Source organism: Lemur catta, chromosome 1 (assembly GCF_020740605.2).
Source record: "Lemur catta isolate mLemCat1 chromosome 1, mLemCat1.pri, whole genome shotgun sequence".
Taxonomy (NCBI): domain Eukaryota; kingdom Metazoa; phylum Chordata; class Mammalia; order Primates; family Lemuridae; genus Lemur; species Lemur catta.
The window spans coordinates 102,189,859-102,202,751 of NC_059128.1; the positions used below are offsets into that span (position 1 = coordinate 102,189,859).

General features: G+C 39.5%; 1 protein-coding gene across 2 annotated transcripts in view; it reads left to right on the top strand.

The window, feature by feature from the left end:
• The first annotated feature begins 329 nt into the window (after window positions 1-329).
• The window catches only part of NEO1 (neogenin 1), a 196,125-nt gene continuing 183,561 nt past the window's right edge, over window positions 330-12,893 (top strand). The window contains exon 1 of one of the 2 annotated variants that reach the window (XM_045531562.1): window positions 330-648. In XM_045531562.1, the coding sequence (XP_045387518.1) occupies window positions 519-648 (130 nt within the window). In that variant the 5' untranslated portion in view covers window positions 330-518. The remainder of the gene's footprint in view (window positions 649-12,893) is intronic. The other variant, XM_045531570.1, reaches the window with a different exon arrangement.

Consider the following 12,893-nt stretch of genomic DNA (forward strand, 5'->3'; position numbering starts at 1 on the left):
CGCGCCCATCCGCGGTCCGGGAGAAGAGGGAGGGGAGCGGGCCCGCCGCCGCAGCCCGCGAGGCTGCAGCCGGGATTGGAGCGGGGGCGGGCCGCGCGCGGAGCCCGCGGGTGCGGGCGAGGGAGGCGCGCGCTTGCGCGTGCGCGGGTGTGTGCGTGTGTGCGCGCCCCGGGCCCCCGCCCCCGCCGCCCGCGGTCTCCGCCCCCTTCGCGCTGGTGTGTGGAGCCGGAGTCGGCGGCGGGTGGCGGCGCCTGGAACCTGGAGACCGATCCACCCCCCCGGCCCGGAATGTACTGACTCCCCCTCTCCGCTCTCCTCCCCTCCCCGCCCCCCTGCAGGAGGGAGGCGCCCCCGAGTCTCCCCTCCCGCGAGAGGGGCCGCGCGGGCCGGGCCGGGCCGGGCTGGAGCGGCGGCCGCGGGAGTCGAGCTTGCGGCGAGGACCGGCTGAGGCGCGCGGGAGGGAAGGCGGCTAGGGCTCCGCGGCGCTGTCGCCGCTGCCGCTCACTCTCGGGGAAGAGATGGCGGCGGAGCGGGGCGCCCGGCGACTCCTCGGCACCTCCTCCTTCTGGCTCTGCTGCCTGCTGCTGCTCGGGCGCCGGGCGCCGGGCGCTGCGGCCGCCAGGAGCGGCTCCCCGCCGCAGTCCCCAGGTAAGCGGCGGGCGCGGGCCTGGGGGGCGCCGGGTGGGGGCGGGGGCGCGGCACCGGCTCCGGCGGCTGCGGCTGCGGTGTTTTTGTTTAGGATCCTGGAGGAAACGTGCAGGAACTTCTCTGCCTCGGCGCCGGTTGCCAAAGAGAAAAGGGGGTCGCGCCTGGTGGAGAGGGGGATAGGCGGGAGGGGTCGCCACCGGGGGAGGGGCAGCCGCCCGCGGCAGGTCGGGGGCTCCGGGGTCTAGTTCTGTGCTTTGTACCCAGAGGCAGGTTCACCCCTCGCCTCTCTCCCCTCCCCCAGGCTCATCCCACTTGTAAGAGTGGGACATTCTTGTGCTCACACAAGCACCAGTAGAGGCCACTACACACCTCATTAAATAAACAATCGTACGGCCAATTCATTAATTTTCAGGAAAGGAAGGGGGAGGGGGCTTGAACTCCTCATTCCCTGGCTAGGGATTTCCCAGCTTCTGAAGTCTCAGGGAGCGCTGGCTGGCCTCGAGGGACCCCTCGCGCAGGGATTGGAGCCCGAGCCTGCGGAGAGAGGGGGCGTCGAGGGGCACACTTGCCCCTCACAACCCACGGTGTTGACTTAACGATGAGGCCAGGGAGAGTGGCTCCGAGTGATTGTATCTGTTCGTGTTTCCGTTATGAAATGCCTCTTCTTTCCTGGGGATTGCAACTATATTTACAGCCTGTTAACCACACTTAACCTAGGGAATTGCCTAGGCATCGGATTTTAAGTACTTGTACGTTGTTTTCAAGTGGTATTATATAAACGTATTGAACCTCAAATCGTTTTCAGGTTTTTTTCTTAAATATTAAGGATTGCTGAAATCACCTGCATTCCTATTTATTTAAGGGAACCAATTAACAAAAATGCTAAGCCTTCTGGTGAGGATCTTACGGTATAGTTGAGGAGCAGAATACACTCAAAGCAGTTGAAGGGCAGATTAGTGTTTGATCTGTTAAAATTGTTTGACCAAGGCGGCATATCATAAAACTTGACAGACTTTGGCTTGTGTGAGATACGAAATTTTTACATTTGAAAATAATCAGGCACAGTGGCAACTTGTAATTGCTAAATGATTCCTTGTTTTTCTCTGATTTATATGAAAATAAAATGTAAGATCACACTGCAGTGCAACTTGGCTGATAAACTTTTGATTTCCTTGCAAAGTATATATGTAGCTCATGGCTTTTGCCAGTGTTAAAGAACAGCTTTAAACCTAAAGTACCAATGAGTATTATCTAAACGGCTACACAAACAATAGTGTTTTAATATCAAATTATCATCTCTCATGTCATGATGCACACTGGCACATGATGGTTTTAGCACACACATTCCGGCTCTGAAATGTAGGTGATTGATCCTCCTCTCTCTCTCTTTTTTTTTTTTATGGGGATGGACAAGAGAAATGTATCTTAGAAAACAAGTTCCTCTTTACTCATGTTTAGTTTTATACATAAGTTTATATGTAGTGCATCATATTATGTATGTTTAAGATAATAGGTGGAGTTTTGTGTTAAAGTTTTGTCAGTAATTTTGTAAGTAACTAAAGTGCTAATAATTTTATTATTTAGGTTAATAAAAATAATGTAATGCTGTCTCTTAGGAAGTGGTCTTAACATCTATTTCAACAAATTGATGGGTTTTTTTTTTTTTTTTTTTTTTTTTGCACTGATGAGATGCAAGGCATATGCTCCCTGTCTTCATGGAGTTTACAGTCTCTTGTGTGGGTGGTAAAGATAGCCATTCAACTGCTAATTATGTAATTAATTGTGATTAGCACTACAAAGGAGAACGGTAGGTTTTGAGAAAGTATGTACTGGAGTGACCTAACCTAGTCTGGATGTCAGGATGTCTCAGAGTAAGTGAGATCTGACTGGTGAGGAGGAGTGGAGGTGGAGAGACTCACAGCTAATTAGTGGTGTAGTTGGTTCTAGAACACAAATCTGAATCTCCATTCTTGGTCCAGAGTCCGTTCTATAAGCCACTATGCCTCATTACAAAAGCGAAAGGAATAACTGCAGTAAGGAGGGGTTGGTCAGTTCTGTCACAAACTGCGGAAGAGATCAAGGGAACGGAAAACTGAGTAAGCAGCAACTGGAACAAGCTGTCAGTAAATCAGATGTCATTTTTTAGTGGTTTTATTTTTCTTGTAGAATTGGAGACTCAAATCTTTTTGTAGGGAGTTATAGGAAGTAGATGCTAGGAGAGCAGAGATGTTCAGTAGTAAAAGGTGGAGAAAAATAGAGGTGTGCCACAACAGGGTAAATTGAAGGTGTTTTTGCATCTTAGGGTAGACGTGGGCATGTGGAGGCGAAGGGAAAAGGAAGGAGTGAAGGGCTGGTGATAGAAATGGAGGAGCGTTGGAAATGATTAGGCACACAGTCTGGTTTTAGGAAGGAAAGAAGGGCAGATTACTGAAAAGATATGTAGGGACCTAGGGAAGATGACATGACAGAGCAGCCTGTGCAGTGCAAATATTTTCTATTCAGAGTGAATATCCTGCTTTGATGACTCTATAGCTTCTACCCACACCATTTATTTGATGATGTGAATGATGACTTCACAAGGTAGTCCATTCCTGTTTTGAATAACTTCTGTTAGAAAATTTTGCGTTATGCAGTGCATTTAACTGTAGTTTTCATCCTTCCCATCCTCCTTGAATTTTTTCCTCTTCTCTCCCTTGACTTTTTTGGCATCACCCTATCCTCTGATTCTTCTCTTACTTCTCTGATGGATTCATTTGTTTTTCAGATTTTTCTTTTACCCACTCATTAAATATTGGTATTTAAAGTTGATCTCATTTTGTTTATTTTCTACTTGTCTTCATTTGCTGCCTGTAAGCCAGTGACTCTCCTAGTCCACTTTTCTTCACGTACCACTCAGTAGCTTCGCTGAATAGGCACCTTGTGTTACGTAAGTCCAAAGGTAAACTCATCTTTGTTCTCTTCCCTCCTGCTTCCTTTATCCCCTTTCTCTAAACAATAACAAACCAGTTCCTGGCCTGGGACTCTCATGTTGTTGGAATGATTGCATAGATTTGTCTTATGTTACCTGCTGTGGGCATCACTGTTCATCCGCTTTCCCAGGTTGAGATCCGGGAGACCTTCTTTTCCTTGTTCCCATGGCCAATGGTTGTGTTTGATTTTTACCTCACAGATAGTTCTTGAATCTGAATCTATGTCTTTTCATCTTCATCCGCATCTGGACTGACAATAGTGGCTGCATAATTAACCTCTTTGTCTCCACTATTACCGTTTAGAAGTCTGTCCTGCTGGAATGAGCTTTCTGAAATATTTTCCTGAGCATGCCATGCTCCTACTTAAATCTCTTAATAGTGTTACATAGTTTGGGTGTTAGTGTCTAAACTCCTTGGCGTGGAGATTGTGGGGCCCTTTGTGTTCTTTACTACTACTCTTCCAACCCCAGATTAAGACCTCATCTCTTGTCGTGCCTTATATGTACCTTGTGTCCCACCATTCCAGATTAACTGGAGCCTCACCTCTCCATGCCTTTGCACTTGTTCTTTCTTTCTGTTAAAGCCACTTCATACCTTGTCCACTTCTGAAACTCCTCATCTAGTCAGTGAATTTTCTTCTACCAGCTCCCTACCCTAAAGAGAGTTATAGTCATCATTCTCTGTGTTCCTGTAGTTTTGTGAGTACTTTTTATCTTGTTGCTTATTTTCTCGTCTTCTCTGCTAGTCTTAACCTCCTCAGGGTTGGCACTTGTCTAGCTCACTGTTACATCCCTCGTGTAGCACAAGCGTCTGGCACAGAGTAGATAACCAATAAATGTTTGTTGAATGAATGTTGAGTTGGTTTTGTTTTTGACTCCTAGGACCATACAGCACAAATCTGATTTCTTTGTATGATGGCCCTTCACATGTCTCATGACAGACTTCATGTGTGTATGTTTGCATTTGTATGTGGGTTTTGCCCCCCCACCCCCAGCCTTACCCTTTTTAAGTTAATCATCCTTTGTTCCTTCAGCCACTCTTCACATTACTTCGTTTTCTGGCACTTTGTGAGCTTGGTTGTCCTCCTGGATATGCTGCTATTTTAGTGTTTATTAGTTTTGTCATCTTTGGAAAGATTTTTTATCTTACTGCGTTGTCTATAGAAAAGGACTGATGCCCTGCTCTGCCTGTCTGTTAGGATACGGTATAAAAGAGATCATAGAATTCCGGGATAAGGAATGTGACTGCTCTTTGTAAACTCTGTGAAAATTAATACAGAGTTTTGCTGTGGGATAGTGGAAAAAGACTTATATGAAGATTTGGGGTACGACTCATGGTTCTGTAGCTTCACATCTATCTGCCTATAGTTGGGTCTATAGGCAGACAAGAATAATACCTTGCCTACCTAACTGGATTGTCAGAAAAATGAGGTGTAAAATTATTTATGAAATGTAAAGTACTACATCTGTGTAGAATGGCTTTAGTATTTCTTTATGAACTTTAAAAATATACTATATCTATTAAATAATTTGAAGGTGTAGATTTTTTTTCTTTTGGCTTAATTGGTTATTGCTAGTTTCTCCCTTAGGAGTTTTCTCTACCTCAGTAAAAATACTGGAGTAACATTAATAAATCTCATCATGTGGAGGCTCTATGTATTTAATAGTCTTTCTTTCTGAACACTTTGAGTGACTTCCATGTGATTGGGAGGTATTTACCATGTCATTGCTAAGTGTTTTGGCTTCTGGGTAAAATTGCACCAATGATAGGAGAATAGTTAGGGGAAATGGCAATAGGCAAGATCATATTGACCACAGAGCTAAGTTAGGTGAGGAAAAGTTTTGTATTTAAGATTTAAAAAAATTGACTTTGTCATGGAACACAGGCTAGTGAAAGGTGATTTTAAAATAGAGCCTAAATTTTGAATTCATTTAGATTGAAGAGTTCTTTGATTCAAAAAATTTTGGAAATAGAAGTCATTCAGACCCACTGGTATAATTTTGGTATAATTCATTCATTTGGTGTCTGTACGACACATCTTTTGTACATTGTAATCATGGTATGTACACAACTTTAAATGTGTTCCCTTAACATATCATTTTTCTTTGTTGCTAAATTATCTTTAAATCATTTCATTTTTAAAAACTTATTTAAAAATACTTAAATACATGTTTGCATTCCAGCAATATAGAAATATATAAAGTAAAAGGTTTTATCACTTATACCAACAAATTCCCTTTTTAAATCCTTAAATAACCACTTAGAATACTTCCCCACCCCTGCATTTACAGATGTGTGTATAGTTTTATTTTTTACCCATGAGCAGGATCATATTACCTGTTGTTTTTCAACTTGCTTTTTTGACTTAGTGGAGATCCTTTCATGCCAGTACATAGAGATTTTCCTATAACCATTATTTAAAATGTTTGTGTAATATTCCAGGGAACAAATATAATATCAATAGTGGCCAATAAAAGTAGTATTTATAGAACACTCAATTTCAGGCACTGTGCCAAGCTCTTTTACATAAATTTAATCTGGAAGATGTTAATATCCTCACATTCCTCAGATGAGGAAACTGAGTTTCAATTATTAAGTGCCTTGCAGAGGTTTCACAGCTGTTATGTGGAGAAGTTGACATTTCACATCCAGGTCTTTCCAATTCCAGAGCCTATGTTCTTTATTACTCTGCATACTGCTGCTAATTATGTATTCTCCGGTTACAGATATTGCAGTTGTTTTCACTATTTTACTATGATAAAGAATGGTGTGATTAACATCTTGCAATGGTCTTTCCCCTCTATATTTTGGATCCCCACATTTGGATTTACTTTTCACATTTGGTGAAAAGATATTTTTTGTGTGTATATGGGGGTCAGGGCTCCATTTATTTTAGAAGCGTAATGATATCATTAGGAATAATGCCATTATTTAATACTTTGACAACTTTTTCAAGATATTTTCACCTTTAATTGTGAACTTTGAGTGCTTTAGGCCATTATTTTAAAATGCAGGTCCCATTGCTTCTCTGTTTTATCTGTTAACTGAAGGGCTGAGCTAATTGATAGGTAATGTCAAAGATCCTTTCTACCTCCAAGTTTCTCTTATTCTGATGTCTGTAAAATCGAGCAGTGGATTCATCTCAGCTAAATAATCTCTATTCAGTTCTTGTGTTTGAACACTGGTCATTTCTGGTTTTGGATGCAATAATTACCTTTTGTCATTCTGTAAAGCTCAAGTTATTGTACATCTTTTTTTTTTCTGGTGTAAAGTAGGATATGATTGGGAAACTCTTTTATATTGCTTGTAAATGATTGTATATGATTTTATTTTATATGTGTAAAAATACCTTTAGGGCTGAGTTCATGAAATATAGGTTCATAGTTAGGCAATTGTGAGATATTTTAAGTTACAGTATTACGAGAAGTATTTGATGCTTCCTCTTAGGCTTGGAAGGGTTATAAAGTAAACTGACCAAGTTACAGAGCTGGCTGAAATGAGCAGGTTTTAATTCCCTTTTTGACCACCTATATAAGGAAAGGGCAGAGAAGTATGGTGGTTATATATGTTTTATCTTACTGAAATCAGTACTTGAATTCTTCTTGATGAGGAGTTAGCAGTTCAGTAGCCTGAAATTCAGATCATGTGTTCTTGCTTTTCATTTTTAAAAGAACCACTAGAATTCACCTTCTTTAGAATTGTTTTATAGGAAGAACTTTTAAATTTAATTTTTCAGTAAGTCAGACAATTCTGTAGCCAAAGCTAAAAGTTTAAGTAACTTTTGGCTAATTGCAAATACATATCTTTGAGGGCTAATCATGTACAAAGCTATGTAGTGTGGAAATACCAAGATGAATTGGACCTGTTTCTGTCTTCAGGAAGCCTTTGGTCTGAGGACAGTGATAAGATAGATAATAGATAACTTGATTTGTGGAGAGAAAGTGCCATTACTGCTGTAAGTGGAAAAACACATTCTGGAATCAGTGTTACCATTGATCAAAGAATAGTGTTGCTTTCTCTCATAATTTTGGTTCTATATCTTTAGAGTAGTCCTGAGTTTCATAAAGCCAGTAGACTAGAGTTCTCAAGAGGGAGTTATTTCTCATTTCCTCTGAGTGAGTATTAGAATGTTTAAATATATGAGAATGCTCATAATAGAGCTGTCTCGGGGTGCAGCTACTCCCATGTCTTCTGGAGATCTGAAGATTGATTGTACTGGTTTTCTGAATTTATTATTGGTCAGGAATAGCCAGTAAAACTTACTGGGCAGTCATGAGCAGAGTGAATTTTTGAAATGATACTACATAGAAATTGAGTACAGAATGTTTCTATTTTCTGCTATAGAATAAGTGAGTGAAAAAAATTTTACCAAGGTGTATCTTTGTAAGTGAGATCTAGTTAAGATAATAGTATCATAACTTACAAATTCAGGGATAGAATAACAAATTATAAGTTTCATTTACAATTTTTTATTCATAACATAACTTTAAATGCAGCAACCAAAATTTGAAGATCTTTTTGGCCAATTCTTGAGTGCCTTTGAAGTTTGAGGTGGGATTATTAACTGTTTTAAATTTATATAGTGTTATATATCCAAGGGATTGTGTGCAGAAATTCTTATGGTGATAACTCCTTTGTTTATAGTACCTCATCTATATAGAACTCAACCATTATATTCCATATATCCAGAATATAACTGGAAGACCAGGAAATAAGAGCAATCATTTTCAAAGTCCATGCATCAAGGTAAATAAGTTTCTCAGAGTCCCAAAGGTCCTTGTTCATATTCTATCTTTAATTCATATGCAGTTCTAATAAACAGTGTAATCTAATTTCTAAGCCTGTAGCTGATCATAAGTGGGTAGGAGGACTGTCTTGGGAATGTCCTCAACAGGAGTTTATGACAGTTGCAAGGAAGGAGACTTAAAATAAGCATAAGAACACAAAGTTCTTCCCATAAACAGAAATAATTATCTCAGCCAGCTTGAGGAAGATTTCTTCCCTTCTCCTTTATGGCTAATGGATCTTTCCTGCCTCTAGCCCTTTCTTTTACCCCTCATTCTATAGATATGGAAGCTGTCTGGGACATACATCTTATTTCAGAGATCTCTGGAGTCTTATCTCCCTTTAAGTTAGTATGGTTTCAGATTGATGCCTGAGGTGAGAGGAAAGGAAATGTGACTAAGAGGGGAGGGAGGGGGCGTGACAGGGCATGGTTCCTTCTCTGCTGGTCCCTACCCCTGTGGCTGTGGCATTTTTCTTTTCTTTTTTTTTAATGGTTTGAAAGTTTTATTCCTGAAAGAATGGCTCTTATAAAGTGGGTGTGAAAAGTGTTTGAAAGGTAGAAGAGCATCTGTGGACATTTGTCTATTCTTTTGTTCACCTTCCATCTGAGCCCTCTTTTTTTTTTTTTTTAAATTTCAGAATATTATGGGGGTACAAATGTTTTGGCTACCTTGTACCCATTAGGTGTGATTTCACTCATCCCCTCCCCCCCATCTGCATGATTTCTGTTTAGTTTTACTTCCATCTGTGCACGTGAGTGCTGATTGGTTAGTTCCAATTTAATAGTGAGTACATGTAGTGATGTCTTTATTAACAGCATTGCTAAACCTGATTGCTAAAATATGTAAGTTGGGTTTTTCTTTTTGGATAAATTTAATTGTTGATTTGGCTTTTTAAAAAAATTAAAAACATCATAAAATTTCAAATACTATGGTAAAATAAAATGTGAAATTATACATTTCAACCCTCTCCCCAGAGTAATCACTTTTAATAGCTATGGACTTTCTGTTTTATGTGTACGATTATATACTTAAAATACATGGTACACATACATAACAAAAAAGTTGGATTACACTGTGGATACTGATTTTCAGCTTTTTTTTAGGACATCTTTCTATGTGAATGTGTTTATCACAGTTGTTTTCATAGCCCTATGATATTTTATGGATGTGTCACAATTAACCCATTTCCTTTTGCTCCCAAATTTTTGATTGCAGACACATGATGCAGTGAACTCATTTTACAAATGTCATTGTGCACATGTGCCAGTATGCCATAGAATAAGTGTGTAGATACGAAATTGTAAGGCAAGAGGGCATGTATATTAAAATTTTGGTAGTAATTCCTAAATTGTTCACCAAAAAGCTAATTTACACTCCTATCAACAGCAAATGAGAGTGTGTCTGTTTCCCCACACCTTTGCCAACATACTAGCTATTTTAAGGCTTCTTACTCTTTGCTAATTTGATAGAAGCAAGAAGTATAAAGTTTTATATTTTAGAATTTTTTTTTTTTTTTTTTTTTTTGAGACAGAGTCTCACTCTGTTGCCCAGGCTAGAGTGCCGTGACGTCGGCCTTGCTCACAGCAACCTCAGACTCCTGGGCTCAAGCGATCCTACTGCCTCAGTCTCCCAAGTAGCTGGAACTACAGGCATGCGCCACCATGCCCAGCTAATTTTTCTATATATATTTTTAGCTGTCCGTATAATTTCTTTCTATGCTTAGTAGAGACAGGGTCTCGCTCTTGCTCAGGCTGGTCTCGAACTCCTGAGCTCAAATGATCCGCCCTCCTCGGCCTCCCAGAGTGCCAGGATTACAGGCGTGAGCCACCACGCCCAGCCTATTTTAGAATTATTAATGGATTGAGTATCTTTTTGGATTTTTATCGATGATTTATGTTGTTTCTAAGAATTGCCAGTTTGTCTTTTGTTCATGTTTCTATATCTTTTCTTGAATCAGTGGTTCATTTATAAATGTAAATTAATACATAATTAAGAGTGAAAACAATTTAAAACTTTATAACTTGTTAAAACTCTCATGGCTTCTTGTGGTTTAAGCAACCTGAGTAATTCAAGTCTGCTTATCTGATTTCTGCTAACCATTGCTTATGTTCAACTGATGTGGATTCATAAGTTTTAAAACTGTTCTGTTTTGAAGGAAATCAGAAGTTAAATATTTCATTTGTTGATTTGAATAACAAATAGGAATTGAAACATGCTGTTACCTCTGTTAAGACAATGAACAGTTTTGGTTTATTGTGATTATGTTCTTTTGATCAAATACTTGAATGCCAGTTTGGCTCGAGGTACGGTGGTGATTTAAAGTGGAAAATGGATTAAGAATGAAGCAGGAGAAACAAGTTTGAGGACAGAATATGATTTCCATTTTGTATACTTTGAACCTGAGATGCCAGCAGAACATCTCTGTAAAGGTATTACAGAATCAGGGCTCAGATGAGATGCCTAGGCTACAAATGTAGGGTCACAAGTTATCAGATAAAGGTGATAGTTCAAGGCATGAGAATAGTTTATACCACTTACGAAGGAAAAAGAAAACCTAGGGCAAAGACATGCATACATCCATAGTTGGGTTTCCAAAGCAAGGAGGTGTTCCTCTGTCTGCAGAAGAATACACCACGATTAAAGCTGGATAAATGCCTAGAATAAGAATTATGTAAAATGATAAAGTTCATTTTGCCTGTGGATGTTTATCAAGAAACATCTGTGTGAGTAAATGGGCTAGTGCTAAGTAATGTTGGTTCTTTTCCTTATCTCTGCAGGCATGTTATGGCCCTGGATTAGGGTGCTAGGCAGGGAGAGCAAAGGCTCACAAAGACAATTCTGTGCAATTCTTTGCTGAAAATGACATATATAATTTACCACCCACCCTACTGGGCTGAGATAAGATATGAATGAGTTAATATGTGTCCATGGTTAGAAGAGACCTTGGCTTATCTTATTCATTAAATGTAAACTGTTGTTGTTGCTTTTATATACTAGATGGAGAGGCTAGCTAAAAAGTCATGAAAATTAGATAATGCTAATGTGATTTGGTTTATGTTTTTATCTGATGGCTGTGTGTAATTAGGTTGTTAAATGAGTGAGCTTATGTTGAGGAGGATAAGGATTTGTTTAGTTTGGGATACTTGGCTAAGTTTCTTAGGACTGGAGCTGGTTTTGGAGCTCTTAGGCCATGAGTAGGTTTTTTTAGATGGCAGGTTTTTTTTGTTTTTGTTTTTGGTCAGGAGGGTAAAGTGAAGAGTGATATGAGGCAGAGTAAAGGCAAAAGCAACAGAAGTGTTCTTGATGGGTAAACCATTTCTTGCAGGTTCATTTTTCTTCTGAATTTTATCATTTGTTAAGTAGTGTAGAGGTGATCATTAGACGATGAAATCATAGCCAGATAATCTTTCAAGATTGATCTATGTATGTTGGTAGGAAAGAGGTTGGAGATAGTGCTTGTTCCAATTTTCAGCGCTTGAAAATTAATCTTATCATTACATATTTGGTTGTTAAGACTTCATTAATTTCCTGTTAGATGTTGTGGATATCTTTTATGAAAGACTGATCTCTCTGGAGTTTGTTCAGAGCCACAGAAATAAGTTTCAGGATTGTGTGTATTGGGAAGTTCTGAGGAGTTAATGCTTGCCATTTTCTGAAGAAATCCTTATTTAAAAAAAATTTTGTGGAAGCTTTGTGAAAGAGTGGATTGACTTCTTTTTTCTTCAGACTACTTGTAGTTAAGTAGAGATTTTTTCGATGTTAGAGTTGGCCTTATATGTCAATCATTGAAATTCGTAGGTAAGAAATGTCATAGATAACATTGTGGTACTTGGCAGTTCCACTTTGTTCACACCTAAGTTTTCACATTTGCCTCACATATGCATAATAGCTTTACCTTGATATAAAATTCTTGTGTCACAGTCTTTTTCTTTCACACCTCAGTAGACAGTACTCCCCCCTGAATTTAATGTTGTGCATAATGTTAATGTCTACAAGGTACTAGGTACCCACATTTAAAAAAAAAACAAAACTATGTATGTAGATTTTTGTATGTGCCTGAGTGATTTGAGATTTAGAAATTTCACCAGGATATGACTAGGTGGAAGTTCATTCATTCATTTTTTAAAGACCTGGTACAGTGCAGTTGCATTTTAGTTAGACATCATCAGCTTTAAATTCATCAAGTAATGTGAAAATTACATATTGTCATAACTCCCATTTAACATACCTTTGAAAAACTTGAAGTTCGAGGCTCATATTCTATATCTCAATAAGTTGGGCATAGATAGATTTTCCTCTAGTGTTGGAATAGATCATTTCTTTTGTTGACTACCAGATGAAATGGAAAACTTATTGTACAAAAACATTTTTTTAAAACTCTGGAATTGCAGTGTGGTGAGATGATCATGCTAAGAGAGGCACTCTGGAGCTACGCTAAACTGGGAGAACAAGTTCAAATCTCATGTTGCATGCTTATACTGAATGGTGG